Source organism: Ruditapes philippinarum, unplaced genomic scaffold, assembly GCF_026571515.1.
Source record: "Ruditapes philippinarum isolate M1 unplaced genomic scaffold, ASM2657151v2 ctg675_1_1_1_1, whole genome shotgun sequence".
Lineage (NCBI taxonomy): Eukaryota > Metazoa > Mollusca > Bivalvia > Venerida > Veneridae > Ruditapes > Ruditapes philippinarum.
Genome location: NW_026867036.1, coordinates 220,194 through 235,197, shown reverse-complemented (window position 1 = coordinate 235,197; position 15,004 = coordinate 220,194). Strand labels below are relative to the sequence as shown.

At 31.4% G+C, this 15,004-nt stretch overlaps 1 protein-coding gene across 1 annotated transcript; it reads right to left on the bottom strand.

Moving 5' to 3' along the window:
* Positions 1 to 9,295: 9,295 nt before the first annotated feature.
* LOC132734586 (uncharacterized) lies at positions 9,296 to 14,794 on the bottom strand. Its single transcript, XM_060721360.1, has 5 exons — positions 14,736 to 14,794; positions 13,799 to 13,989; positions 11,674 to 11,791; positions 10,480 to 10,870; positions 9,296 to 9,598 (listed from the first exon to the last, which is right to left on the bottom strand). The coding sequence occupies exons 2-5, from the start codon at positions 13,916 to 13,918 to the stop codon at positions 9,436 to 9,438; spliced, it is 792 nt and encodes a 263-aa protein (XP_060577343.1). The 5' UTR covers positions 13,919 to 13,989; positions 14,736 to 14,794; the 3' UTR covers positions 9,296 to 9,435.
* Positions 14,795 to 15,004: the final 210 nt, after the last annotated feature.

The window sequence follows — 15,004 nt, the reverse complement described above, 5'->3', positions numbered from 1 at the left end:
AACTTCATGTGTGGTACTAATACGAAAATATATGCTTACTGATCTCTTTCTTTTCTCACAATTTTGTATTCATAGGCAATTTAGTGTACAAGTTCGCAATCAAAACAAAACAAAATGTTCACCACATTCAAATAAACAGTATATAAATAACACATGGGTTTGTGGGTAACAGTAAAAATATCATCCCGAGGAAAATACTGTTACCCGAGGCGTAGCCGAGGGTAACAGTATTTTTACGAGGGATGATATTTTTACTGTTACTCACAAACCCATGTGTTATTTATTTTATTATCAGATATGATACATGTCTTACGTCAAGCATTTTTGTCCAAGCCGGACTCTGAAGTCATGACATAAATAAACTGTTTCGTCATTGAAGACATTATGGTTTTGTAACTAATTTCATTTAGAATATTTGAAATACTGAAAGCAATGAAAAGAAAAGCGATTTTTGGTACTATTTGACTATTGAAAATATCAAATATAGAACATATTAAAGCAATGCTGTTGATAATCAAATATCAGGTGTTAAATCTATAAAAGCAAAAACAATTTTGTCACTATTTCACTATTGAAAATATCGGATATGGAACATAATAAAATAATGCTTTTGACAATCAAATTGCAGGTGTTAAACATATAAAAGCATACATGTTAACTAGTTTAATCAAGAATATTAAACAAATTTAGCAATATTATTGACACTGGAATAATAGATATTGATCACCATTGTTATAACCAAAACAATATCAAATATTAAACAAATATATAAAGTTCTCTTATCATTTGAGTATCATAACAAAGGCCAATAAGGCCAATGCTTTAGAATAGCAAATTTGTAACATTGCAAAACAATTTTATGCAGTGAATGACGTGCAATAAAGCTAGAATTTTCTGCGTAGGTGTATTGTTTACTTATCTTTTTTTCTGATACAATTAAGAAGTCATGTTTTTATTTATTTATTCATTTATTATCAAATATGCTACACAAAAGAGACTATATGACATCATAAGAATAACACAATAAAGTGTTAAAATACATCATCATCGTTCTTGAGGTATGGCTTTGTGTGACGTAAGAAAATATGGCTTATCACAAATTAACAAAAGGTAGTATACAGTATAACATAAAACACAAAACATAAAATTAAAAAAAAACCAACTGAGCATATTTTGATAAATTTAATAGAATGTTTACAATTAAAGCAATATGAAAATATTCGTTTGACAACAACTACGATATTAACACTGAATGACAAAAGTTAAGAAAATTTATAATTAAAAGATATTTATAAATAAAGACAGTATAATGTTGTTTTATCAAAGATTCATGTTAAATTATTTCTAAAGAATTGCAAATATTGTTTGATTTTAAGGTCAATGCATCTTTGCCAATAGATAAGACGTTTATACATTGGCTAACGTTGACTCGTATTATATTAAAGGAAATATTGAAGGAAATAATTTGCTACAGATGTCTTAAACATAATTTTATCGATTGATTAACACTTCTAAAACATAGATAAACGCATTCACAAACTAATTAAGTTTATGCTATTTGTGTCATTAAATTCCTACGCAACACTTTATCTTTCTCACTTCACAAGATTTCTGAGCAAACAGCTAGAGACTCATCCGAATATGCTAGGCATTTAAAAGGATTCAAGATTAAAGAAAGTCTTATTGGCCACAGAATCAAATTACAAACAGAAATGGCTGCGGAATTTTATGTGGCTGGCGTTGTTTTAGTGTTTAAAAAGAATGTTCTCGAACATGATAATGAGTGTAGTTTAACATCAGAGTCAACTACTGAATACACAAGTACAATTATGGTAAGGCAGCTTATACAGGATCATAGTCACATCATACTGCGACACGCATAACTAAAACATCAACAATAATGATGCCATCAACTGTAAGTAATTGAAGTATTAAGAAACAAGAATATATGTGACATATATGAGTAATCCCAAAACATCACATCGATGCAGCTAAACGATATTGTCGATATTTGCAGAAAAAACACTAGAAAAAGCATGTTATGGCCATAGTGACCTCATCGAAATTAAAGTTCATGCTGGGGTGTTGTTTCTGCAGGACTGATTTTTTTCAATTGGTAACTTCTCGGAAAGCAGGTAAGGTGAAGCGACAGCTGAGATATAACCATAAATGTGTTAAAATCGGCTTTAAACCCAAATCATTAAATAAATTTGGTGTTATTTATATAATGCAAAATATTGGATGTATTTGAAAAAAAGATATGATGGCGTTTGCTCATTCATAAGTGTTTGTATTTATTGATTACAATCAAGATATGTGTATTGTAAATTATTTCAAAATACACTCAAACTTCATTAGCTTAATTAACCATGCCAAGGAAAATCTCCTCCACGATATGTTTCACTCTGATAACAAATAATTGACTATGTTAGAGATTTTATCTGTATCCGAATATTGTATTGGCGATATATGATCGCATTGTAATGTTTTGATGTGGACATAATTTGACATTGTTTGATAATGGTAACATGATTTGAGGGAACACAGATCTGCTCTATATCGAGAAAAATGTCCTTTATTGTTTCTTCATGACATAGCTTGTTACGGCGGAGATTAAATGTGTCAGGCGTTAATCTACATTTGTATGTTTGGCTTTTGTTACAATGCCATAAGAGAAAAAGATATGGTATCATATTAGGTTTAGAAATTGATCGTTAAAAAAGATAATTGTTTCAATCCTAACAGAGAGTTATCTTCAGATCACGTGATCAAAAATAGGCGTGGGTTATGCTCAGAGATTCTAATACTGGCATTATAATCAAAGTAGTATGCTCTCATCTGCCTTTGAAATGAGATTATAAAACTATGAGTAAAAAATCATGGTATATTAAAATGAATATCTTATTTGATCCAGACTAACGAAAATGTACATGTAGTTAGTCAGTATTGAAACTATTACCTCGTACTTTTAAAATGCAATGTTTGATTTATTGGATTAACAATAATCTAATATGAATATTACAAGTTAATTTTTTACAATTACGACATGTCTATGTATCTATATACAAAAACTAACCTTACAAATTCTACCATAAATATTAGAAACAAATTCCGATTGTCAATCACGAAAACGTTTTATTACACATAAATATTTTAGCTAATATCGGAAAATATATCGATGAATATTATCAAAAGAGAACAGCTAAATTTGAAAAATACGTAGTTCTGCAGCGTATAAGCAATAAAACGCAATCAAATACCACGCATCGAATTATTTATTGATATGCCAGGCTGAGAATTACTAACATTTAACTTACTAAATCATATATTCACCAGACATCTATTAAAAAATGGACAATCTATTTCCGTAATGACTAATATTGTTCTTAAACTGAGCTGTCTCCTATATGAAGAAAAATGAAGCCAGCGGCAAAAAGCACTTTAATCTCTGACCTCTGACTAAAGAGTTCTAGTTCTGAGTGTGTGTTTAGTTTCTTCTTATTCATTAACTCTCTATGTGTATGATTAGATATGTGTATTTGCTTTCTTCCTATGTGTATGATGTCCTGATTAGATATGTGTATATACAAGTTGAGGATTTGTTAAGAAAAATACTTTAATGTAAACGACCAATCGTTCATCAAGAAAACTACCTTTATTTGTAGGTATAAATTACCGTCCTTTCCTTTGGCAAATATTGAAGTTAAATTGCTCGAAACCGGTACAATTGCAAAAAATATAGTATCTTTTCTGACACTTATTTCACATAACCTATGGCGCATGTACATACTTGTGTATGTTTTGTAAAGTTCAAGTGTTAGAAGTAATAAATAATGTATAAAATGATGTTATAACTAAAATGTTTAACAAACGTAAGGCTGAGAGAGCTTGAGGGATTGATTAGATAAGGATTTTCACTGTGACCTTGAACTTCATCTGCTCAAATCAATGGTAGAAATCCACTGGTCATACCCATGGTTCCGTCAAGTTATATACACCAGTACTCAAGAATTGGACCGGACAAGGATAAAGTGCGTTGGGACAAACCATAGTATCACATCATGACTCCCACAAGTTGGGGCATTTATATGTTAAATTCATTTTCTGTTTAAAGAAAGATTACCTGACACAAAGACTGAATCTTAAGTTTCATTTTTTAAATGGGACCTTTCTTCAGCTTACAGAACAAATAGAAACAAGAAATGCTTTGTGTTTTTAACTTAACAAATTTCAATTTAATACTAAATTCATATTCACAATTCTATTATGGCACTTAAATATTTGAATGAAATTGTGAACTTTTTAAGAATTTCATATATCCATCCTTTATAGTTGTTAACTGCCAGGGTTACTCAATTATCAATATTGCATTCAAATACAGTGAAATGTGTTCAAATGTAACTTGTTGTTATTATTATGAATCAAGTGCTAAAACTCTTTCCTAAACCTAATTGATGTGCTATTCAATAAGTGTTAAATGGCTTTTTTATTAGTATTTCACATACCTAAAACAATTCATGAAGGGCTTATCGTTAAAGATCTACTGTTGTCCTGTGTATGTTAAATGCGATCTTATTGATATCTTCTTTGTACCGAAGGTTTAAAAAGTGGAAATAGGTCACATTTGACATGTCAATAACACTTTTACTAAGTAATCAAATAAATGTACCAATGGCCATCTACTTAATTTATATTTTAACAAAGTATCAGATTGATGTTATGTACAGAAGTGATCAAAAGACGGAATAATTCACATTTGGCATGTAAAACGTGAACTAAGACCACGTGAAAAAAGCATTATGTCCATCTACAAAAGAACCACATTATGAACCTATAACCATTTCCTCTTCTATCCCATTGTTTACTTTCTTTCTATCAGTTATCAAGTTAGCTGTAACACTCATGTCAACTTTACTTATTCAACATTAAAGCAACACGCCTCCAGATTCATGCTAACTTTCATGAAAATTTTGAAAATGTGTTTAAAAGTAGTATTTAGTGAAATAACCAAAAGGAAGCAATTTGCAAATTATCAATGGCACTTACAGCCCACGTAAATTATGAAAAAGATGACAAAATATGCAAAAATTGCTCTTACTGCGTTAGTAACGCAGTAGAAATTTAATCATAAATACTGAATAATCAGTCATTAATCGCACATAACATGTAAATTATTACTTGAATCTTCTTGAATCTTGAATATTTTTACTTTTCCTAAAATCTTAGTACATTTTTCTCAAATTTGTTTTTATTGAAATATTTTCGCTCATCTGGAGGCATACAGCTTTAAAGAATGCTTAAAATTCACAATTCAACAAAGAAGTAAAGTGTATTTTATTCGTTTCTCTCACATGGGATTGATAAACATGGCAACATCATAAAACATACAACCATGCAAAACAGAAACAACAGGTATGACTATACAAATAGCTCACAATTTCTAAGCATAATGCATTTGATCACAGATTCAGGTATATAATTCTAAAACCGTTATATTTTATATGTAATACTATGTATCGAAATGAAACGTTTTGAAACTTTGGATGCAACAATTTGGTTCAGCTCTCTTAAACATAAGTTCATTGGTTAATTAAACACTTTTCGAACATAGATAAACGCGTTCACAAACTAATTAAGTTTCATTTAGTTTCTTCGCAAAATTTTATATCCTCTCTCTTCACACGATTGCCGAGCTAAGAGTATTAAAGAAAATGCTTGGCATTTATTAAAAGAAATCATCAGAATACATACTAAAAAATACTAAGAGGATATTTTTTCGTTTGCGTGAAATATGGAATATATTTTCACGAAACATGATAAAATGCCACATATTTTCACGAGCCGGTACGGCGAGTGAAAATATGTGGCATTTTATCATGTTGAGTGAAAATATATACCATATTTCACGAAAAACGAAAAAATAACCTTTTTATTTAATTTCATTATCAAAGAAAATGGTAACGAATGCCCTTGCTTGCTACCAACTGCAATTGTACGGCGCGCAGTAATTTATGCGTAAGCACGCGCTGTTTGGCGCTACATTGTGACGTCATGTAAACAACTCTTTAAACGTCTGTACAGCGTTAATTACTGAATTAAAGATATTGGTGTTCGGATTAATTTTCTTAGTTAGACCATTTTCTATCATGCTAGATAGTTTTCAAAAACAATATTCAAGAAAAAGTTGTTTTGTATTCATCAGATTTTTCAAACAAAACGGCGAAAGAAGTCCCTTAAAATAAATATGAGTTTTGACTCCGCCCTCTTTCATATTTATATTTCATATTTATTTTAAAAAAATATGAAATATATTTGACTGATATAGCACCATATTTCATGGGTAAAATTAAATAAAAACGTATCTTTATAACTTCCCAGCGACAAAGGGGTAGCTTGGCCCTATATGTAATTTAACAGTGCTCGTGTTTAACCAGTCATTGAGTCCTTGGTAGTAATAGATCAGCCAAGCTCCAAATCTTCTGCCTGTGTTCTGTGCCTTCTCTGCGACGTGCACGCACCGAGGTGAAGAGATAAGTCAATAGCCTCCATTATACTGAAAGGTTCTTGAAGATTTCCCAAAAACACACGGATATTAGCACGTGATAGCACGGCTTCCGTAAAACGTGAGAATATTGACCAATCGATAACTATTTTCTTTTAATAACCTGCAAAATTTTAAACAAAAATGTGCCCATTTAAACTAATCAAAGGCCATAACTCCGTGTTAAAGGATCTGACCGTTTTTCTTTTTTCTAATTTTGTAGTTAATAAGAATTAATTAACCTGCTTATTAAAGGGACACCACTGACGGTTTTTTTAAATGGCGGGACTGGAAATAATTTTTTGGAGATTAATGTTTCATTTAAGACCAGGCGCAATGAAGACGACAAACCAAGAACTTAAAAAGTTGTGATCAAAGTTAAAAGTTTTCGGACGGCAACGGCAATGGCGACATAACTGTAACAATACCTCTATTTTCAAACAAAAATTGAACTTAAAATGGAAGCTGAAAGCGTCAATTCATGAAATTATTGTCTTAGAGAATGGAACATTAAAAGTATATAACGATAAAAATTTGATCTATCAAAAGCAAATCATGGAAATCGATAAAGAAGATAACAAATTACTTGAAAATACTAAAATATCATTCAGAATGAGGTTAGAGATATATAAATTTTAGTATGTGGATATTTTAACTCCCCTATCATGATGATTTCTTATAATTATATCAAGAATGAACTTGTATTAGAAGTATATAAATTTAGATTTTTTAACTTGGTCCCATATCAAGGTGATTGCTTGAGAAGTCTTGGAAATATGGGATAGTGTTTTATGTTTTAGTGTGATAATTATATAGTATCTCTAGTGAATCAAATATTTGATTGGTTTCATATACGAGGGCTGTTAGAAAAGTATCCGGAAAGGTTTTATATGTATGCAACTGTCATATATTGCATTGTACATTGATTGAATGATTGAATTATACATTATCATTATTGAAACTCTAATAAATTAATAAATAAATAGTAGTTCAAATCAGTGTACCAAAAGGCTATACCTTGACAAATAATCCAGAAAATGGCCAAGTGGTTTAGAAGCTAGTGTCCTTATATTTATTTCTTTCAAATTTGGAAATAAATGAAGGATATATTTTCCTCTTCTTAAAGAGCCTCTTTCAGACAGAGACTAAATCGGTTGATATTTAATCTGTTAATTTTCCCTTGAAATACCAACTTTATCAAGCATTCAAAAAAATAGAGAAGGGAACAAAATTAAAAGAAAGACGCAAAATTTTTCTTTTATTTTTTATTCACAATTATGTATAATTCATCTTTCCATAATCTATACAGAAATTGATTTTTTTACAATTGTGTCATAGGAAAAACGTTATTTCCACCAGATTCAGCTGGCCTTTAATAAACCAGAGACAGACTGTGAAGACATGGCTATCTACGTCATTCAATATTCAATTTCATCAATTAATTATTTGTAATTTTAAAGTATACATAAATAATTCATACTCTCTTGAAAGATTGCACTATATCAAAGGTTGCCAGTAAATTAAACAAATGTACATATATAGAGTAAATGCCTAGCAAAGGAAGACGCTATTTCCATGTAACAACTTTTTTGTTTTGTTATTTTTTTATTGTCAAAGTATCTCTGACAATTTAGCACATAAACATGTTAAAACATTTCTTTGTATTTCTCAAAATCATATCTGCTTAATGTATTGCACACAAACGTTTCATGAAAACATATGAATAAAGGTTTATAAATTCCTGAATTATAAACAATGTGTCTATAACAGATGAAATGCAATGGGTACTTCATATACCATGTAACCATCAATCACTGTTTGGTAATCTTAAAATTTAAGAAAAATATATAACAACCTAACACATCGTATTGGTTGATTTGAGCATATCAGTTTGTATATTTTTTTAAATAACAACATAAGTTAGTTTTGCTTTTTTTTTGTGTTTTTTTGGTGTTGTTTTAATTTCATTTACAATTAGTCATTCTCTATAATATAATCTAGAAATGTTTTCATATTCTTTTTTTTCTTTTAATCAATAAATTCAAATTCTCAGAATTCACTTATCAAATAAACATATAAAATAATGACGAAAATCTCTCAAAAAAGAATACATTAACTTTTATCCCAAAGTTATATAAGTGCCCACAAATTAAGCTGTTCTAAAACTAATCACTTTAGTTTCATATTAACCAACAAAAACATATAAATAAACACCCTCTATGGCCTCTTATCATATAAACAAATTTTTATTTCATAATATTTCATCAGAAAATTTAACACTTCTCCTTTAGCACTTTTTTTAATGAAATCGTAATGTTTTGAAAAGATGTCATACATCCATGATTTGTTGTTGTTTGCGGCAAGGACAACTTAACAATACCATGTCCAAATGCTGCTATAATTATTATTAATCAAGTGCTAAATCTCTTTCTTGAACTTTCACTGGATGTGCAACTCAACAAAATGCTAAATGTCATTTTTATTAGTATCTCATCTAACTAAAATACTTCATGAAATATAAATATACAAGTTAAACCTAGTTCAAAATGGCCTTCAGTCCAGGGCAAGAAGAATGAGGTCTTATTTACATTTTAACAAAGTATAACACTAGTGTTATGTACAGAAGTTTCAGACAGAAAATATAATTCACAATAGGCATTAAAATAACACTAAGACCATATACAAAGTAGCACTGTGACCATCTACAAAATGTAAACTTATAAACCTATTACAAGCTCTTTTTCTATAGCATTAGCAATCTCTTTCTCTTTATCATCAATTGAAACACTACACTCAAGTCTTCACTCATGATACCAACTTTAGTCATAGCATGTGAGCAACTGTCATTATAGAATGCTTAAACATCACATTAATCGTTTAACAAAGTTGTAATTTTATGAGAGCATTTCATCAATTTCTCTCATTAGTTCATCAGTATCCTTGCCACCACCATCCAGTTCGAGATCTATGTCGTCATCATCATCCATGTTGAGTAAATCGTCTTCAAAGTCCATAAAACTCTCCGATATGCTTTTCTTCTCTTCTCTCCCTTTTCTACTGTGAAAGAAAACAAGGAAACATGAGTAGAAGAAGAGATTTTTCAAACAATAGAATATAATGTTAATAACAGCAGACTTATTTCTTCTCTAATCCATGTCAAAATACATTGTTCTCTTATGTAAGCCTGTTTTTGCATAACAGAACATTCATTTCCATCAAACTTGATGATTTGTAAATCTGAAATCCTTCATGGTTTGTCAACTTAGTGCAAGAACTGGTAAACTCCTTTTTAAGTTAGAAGGACTTAACCTGTTACTGCACTAAGGTGACAATATATGATATATCTAAACCACTTAAAACCATGTGACTACGAGTCTGTGTTTGCATTTTTCCTATAAAAAAAATCAACAGTAATCAATGCTAATCAGAGCATAATTACAATGTAAGTAGCGAGCATTTGTGCTTATAATTAAGTGAAAAACATTCCTGTGAAGTGGCCGCTTTCAAGTTAAAAATAGAATGAACATCAGGAGTGAATAAAGACACACTTTATTCAAGTATAAAGGAGGCAGTAAACCAAATGATCATTCTGAAATTTTGTTACTTACTACATGACAGAAATTAAGTTAACATGAAAATATCAAGATAAAACCACTGCTTAACAGACTGCATTAGTGTGACTGTGAACAAAAATAGTCAATGACTCCTCAAAAAACATGTACATAGCCTATCACATGCAAATCATTAAACCATCAACACTCAAGAGCTTCCTTGACTTAGCCCCTAAGCTGCTAAAAACTTATAGTGATTAGCCCTTGCCACCAGTATAGAGCCAGGCCAGTCTGTACATCCAAAACTGATAACGGATTTTTCCAAAAATGGATGCTGGACAAGTCCATTTCAGAAATTCAAAAAGTTCAGGGTTAAAACAGCCTTACCTTTCATGAAAAGTAATAGATGACTCTGTTTTCACAGGTGATACAGATGTTAGTGAGGTAAACTCTTCGTCAAACCCAGATTCATCCACCTTTTCACTTTTATCCACTACAAAAATATCTGACTCACTTGATTGTTTACTATCTTTTGTGATATTAAATTTATTTTCCTGAGTTTCTGTAACACTTTTTTCCTGTGCAGGAGCTTCTGGAATGCTCGTTTTGCGTTTTTTCCAGCGAGATTTTGTTTCCGTTTTTTCTGTATTTGAAGCACTTGGTGGTTGAGACAATGTTTTTACTGGACTAGAGACGTTAGAAATGCTGGATGATATTGTGGATTGCGATGGTGTAGGTGATAGCCTGTCATCTGCTGATATACTTCCTTGTGACGATTCTGTAACATATTTAAACATTGTATAAACACTGAATAGAAGATAAGGAGGCTGCTTAATATATTTTACAGAAATTCAATAAAATATACACAACTGTGTATGAATATTGATTATATTGAGTAGGTTTGATTTGTTTGTTTGTAAAAAAATTTAGGTCATACAGCGCCGAAACAGGAAAGATGATTTTGCTAACCTCGGTTATAACAAAAGTAAAGCCACACAAGGGGTAAAAACTATCCCACCTGTGAGCTAAGAGATGCACTGTCTCCAGTTATTCGAACCCATTTAGTTGTCACTTACAATCACACAGGGATAAACAGATTTGTAACAAAAGTAACAAATGATATACAGAAATAGGTCTAAATTCTTTGAGAATCTTATAATCCATACATTAAGTTTTAAATTTAAACATAGTAAGTGTATAAATCCTGATTGTAATGAAAGCTTTAAGATTATTTTAAATCATTTTCAAGTCCACTTCCTGGAACTAACCAGCATTGGTGTCACACGAGGAATTATGGTCATAATTTAAGTTAGGCTACCTGATTTGAAAGACATACACCTTAACCACTTGGCCACCTCCCTTGTCTATTTTTGGGGTTAGGTGATTTTAATAAAAGATGTAGAAACTATGATAGGAAATGTTATATTATGAATCTTATATTTCATTGATAATTCCAGATTAATTTTAGATATATCGTATAATGTATCCATTTTATCAAATCTAAGTTATTTCAACACATCAAATGAAATGGATATATATGTTTTTTCATGTTACACTTTAGAAATATAATAATATTCCTACCTTTATCATCAAATGATATTGGTGTATATGGTTTTTCTTGTTGGGCTAACATTCGTTTCCTCTTCTTCTCCGCCATGATTTCTGCAAATGTCTTTACAGTGGCGTCTTTTACTTCCACCTGCAAACATTACATAAAAATGATATATTCCTGTAAAATCTCTACTTTAACTTTTCAATTTCTTTACTGTATAACTTTTCCTTTTGATCTATACATAACTTGATAAGATAGATGAGAATTCAAGCACTGTTGTTAATAAAATGACGAATGAGGTCATAAGCCCTACATCAGTAACTGGAGGACAATAAGTACAGGTGTTAATGTGACAGCTAATTATAACAAAGTCCTGTTGCTTTTCAAAGTAAAAGGACCTTCTGTTCTCCTGCCACCAACCTCCAGGTGGGGCTTTTATTAAACAAGAGGGCCATGATGGCCCTGAGGTCGCTCACCTGTATATAGGCCCCCAGAGCGGGGCCAGTTTAAACCCCAGGGCTTTTATTTGAACATACTTGGAAGACACCCATTAGAAGATGTTTCAGGATGTTAATAAGTTTTTACTACACACATATAATGAAAAACAATGATCTCCCCCTTTTCCCCCCCCCCCCCGGCAGGTCCAATTTTAACCCAAGGGCTTTTATTTTAACAAACTTGGTAGACACCCATAAGAAGATGTTTCATGCTAAACATCTAAGCTCTACCTTATTGGGTTTTTTAAAAGAAGATTTTATAAGTTTTTTCTATACACATATAGTTAAAAACAATGACACCCCTGGGGCGGGGCCAGTTTTGACCCTAGAGCTTTTATTTGAACAAACTTTGTAAACACTTACTAGAAGATGTTTCATGCTTAATATCTAAACTCTAGCTATTTGGGTTTTTTCAAAGAAGATTTTTAAGTTTTTGCTATACACATATAAGGAAAATCAATGACCCCGGGGCAGGGCCAATTTTGACCCCAGGGCTTTTATTTGAACAAACTTTGTAGACACTCACTAGAAGATGTTTCATGCTTAATATCTAAACTCTAGCTATTTGGGTTTTTTCAAAGAAGATTTTTTAAGTTTTTTGCTATATACATATAAGAAAAATCAATGACCCCGGGGCAGGGCCAATTTTGACCCAAGGGCTTTTATTTGAACAAACTTGGTAGACACCCATTACAACATGTTTCATGCTACATATCTAAGCTCTAGCTCTTTGATTTCTTTTAAAGATGATTTTTTAAGTTTTTACTATATGCATATAGGGAAAATCAATGACTCCCTGGGGCGGGGCCAATTTTGACCCCAGGGCTTTTATTTGAACAAACTTAGTAGACACTCATTGGAAGATGTTTCATGCTAAATATCTTAGCTCTAGCTCTTTGGGTTCTTTAAAAGAGGACTTTTTTTAAGTTTTTACTATATGCATATAGGGAAAATCAATGACCCCCTGGGGCGGGGCCAATTTTGATCCCAGGGCTTTTATTTGAACAAACTTGGTAGACACTCACTAGAGGATGTTTCATGCCAAATATCTAAGCTCTAGCTCTTAGGGTTTTTTAAAAGAAGATATTTAAAGTTTTTTCTTTCGGTTGCCATGGCAACCAGAGTTCTGCATGGAAATTCTTTGAACAATTTTCAAAGGTGACCACCAAAGGAACATTCCTGTGAAGTTTGGATGAAATTGGCTTAGTGGTTTATGAGGAGATGTCATTTAAAGTAAAAGTTTACGGACGGACGCCGGACGAAAAGCAATCACAAAAGCTCACCCTGTCACTTTGTGACAGGTGAGCTAAAAATACAGTAGATTTAGGTCTAAATATTCTAACACCTAACTCTTCTTCAAAACAGTTTTAATATAACTTTATAAATGCATAAAATAATATATTTTATAAACTTTAAACATAAAAATCTGGAAACAAAGTGATCCCTCGGAAGTATTAATCACAACAAAATTACCAGAGAATTGCAGACTCGGTTTGATTGAGTCTGTACATGAGGGTTAATGAATATGTGCAACATCCCTCACGCCCCCCTAGCACCGGCTTGAGCGGTACTCAATTCTCAACACTTAATAGTGCTGGTATCAATGATCCCGAAGGACAAGAAAAATATAACAACACTAGTTGCAACATAAAGTTACCTTAGGTGGTCCCCTGTTTAGCTGTAACCGAGGTCTTATTACACTCTCTGAGGCAGATTTTGTCAGCCTGACTGTACTCTTCTTCTCTTCAACAGCTGGTGTGGATTTCTTACTGAACATGTCTTCATACTGAATTATCTCACGACCTTTTGGAGGTCCTACCTTTTTTATAGTCACTGGTTCTTCTGGAACTATAAATAATCACCAATTATCTTAGGACTTTTATCACAGTTGCTAAGCTTTAATCAGTTAAAAAAGCAGTTTAAAAATATGATATCATTATGTTATTCTATTTGATTACAGGAAAAATATACATAAGGAAATGAGTAGATTTCATTGGATACATACAGTAGTAAACATTGCTAAATTATGATAATACAAAATAATGCTTTTTGCATATATATATTTTCATAAATCAAGTTAGTACAAGCCCTTTTCAACCTGAATGAGAATAGTAACATAAAGAAATCACATATACATGTATCTGAGTTTTGATTTCAACATCATTGCTGTAAAACTTCAATCAATTAAAAATCATTTCTAGCACTGTACCAAATTTGATTTGTGGAGAACAATTTTTCCCAGTTTTGCTCTGAATGGCAATGTATACATATATAGTAGGTATAAAGTTTTATTGAGACATTGATAGATACTAGAATTATAGTCCAGTAATTTTTCTCCTCATACAACAAAGGCCTATAAATTCTTCTTTGATTATAAAAGGCCACTTCCCAAATAAAACGTCTTTTAAGCCATGCAATTTTCCCAAACATCTAAACTCATACCACCTTTTTACTTCCCAAATAAACGATTTTAAGGGGAAAAAAATCCCCAAATCAACAGACTAAGTCCTTTTCCCAATTAAATGAGAAAAACTACTGAGTACAAATCCATCTTCATACAATTTAAATTATATGTATATTAACAAATATCTAACCTGTTCTTTTAGCTGTAGGAGGTATATATATTTGTCTTTCTCTTTTAAATCCTCTACCAGTTGCCCTTACCCTTCAACTGGTTGGGATTTTTTTTTTCCCCAACCCTTCCCTTCCCCCCCTTTCCCCCCCCCAAAAAATTACTTTTTATAATTTTTTACTTTTTTGGTGGGCAGATTCTATCCCAGGGAATGTGATATGAAAAGGGGCGATCAACAGTTTTAAAGGAGGTTTGTTTCCTTTTTCTGTAAAAAAATACAGTTCTGTAATC

What these genes read in the sequence shown, in the direction of transcription:
- LOC132734586 (XM_060721360.1), bottom strand. Translation starts at nt 13,918, where the DNA reads ATGTTCAGTAAGAAATCCACACCAGCTGTTGAAGAGAAGAAGAGTACA. An exon ending in TAAACAGGGGACCACCTAAG is followed by an intron (nt 11,792 to 13,798) that starts GTAACTTTATGT and finishes TAATGTTTGCAG; the next exon opens with GTGGAAGTAAAAGACGCCAC. An exon ending in AATATCATTTGATGATAAAG is followed by an intron (nt 10,871 to 11,673) that starts GTAGGAATATTA and finishes AATATGTTACAG; the next exon opens with AATCGTCACAAGGAAGTATA.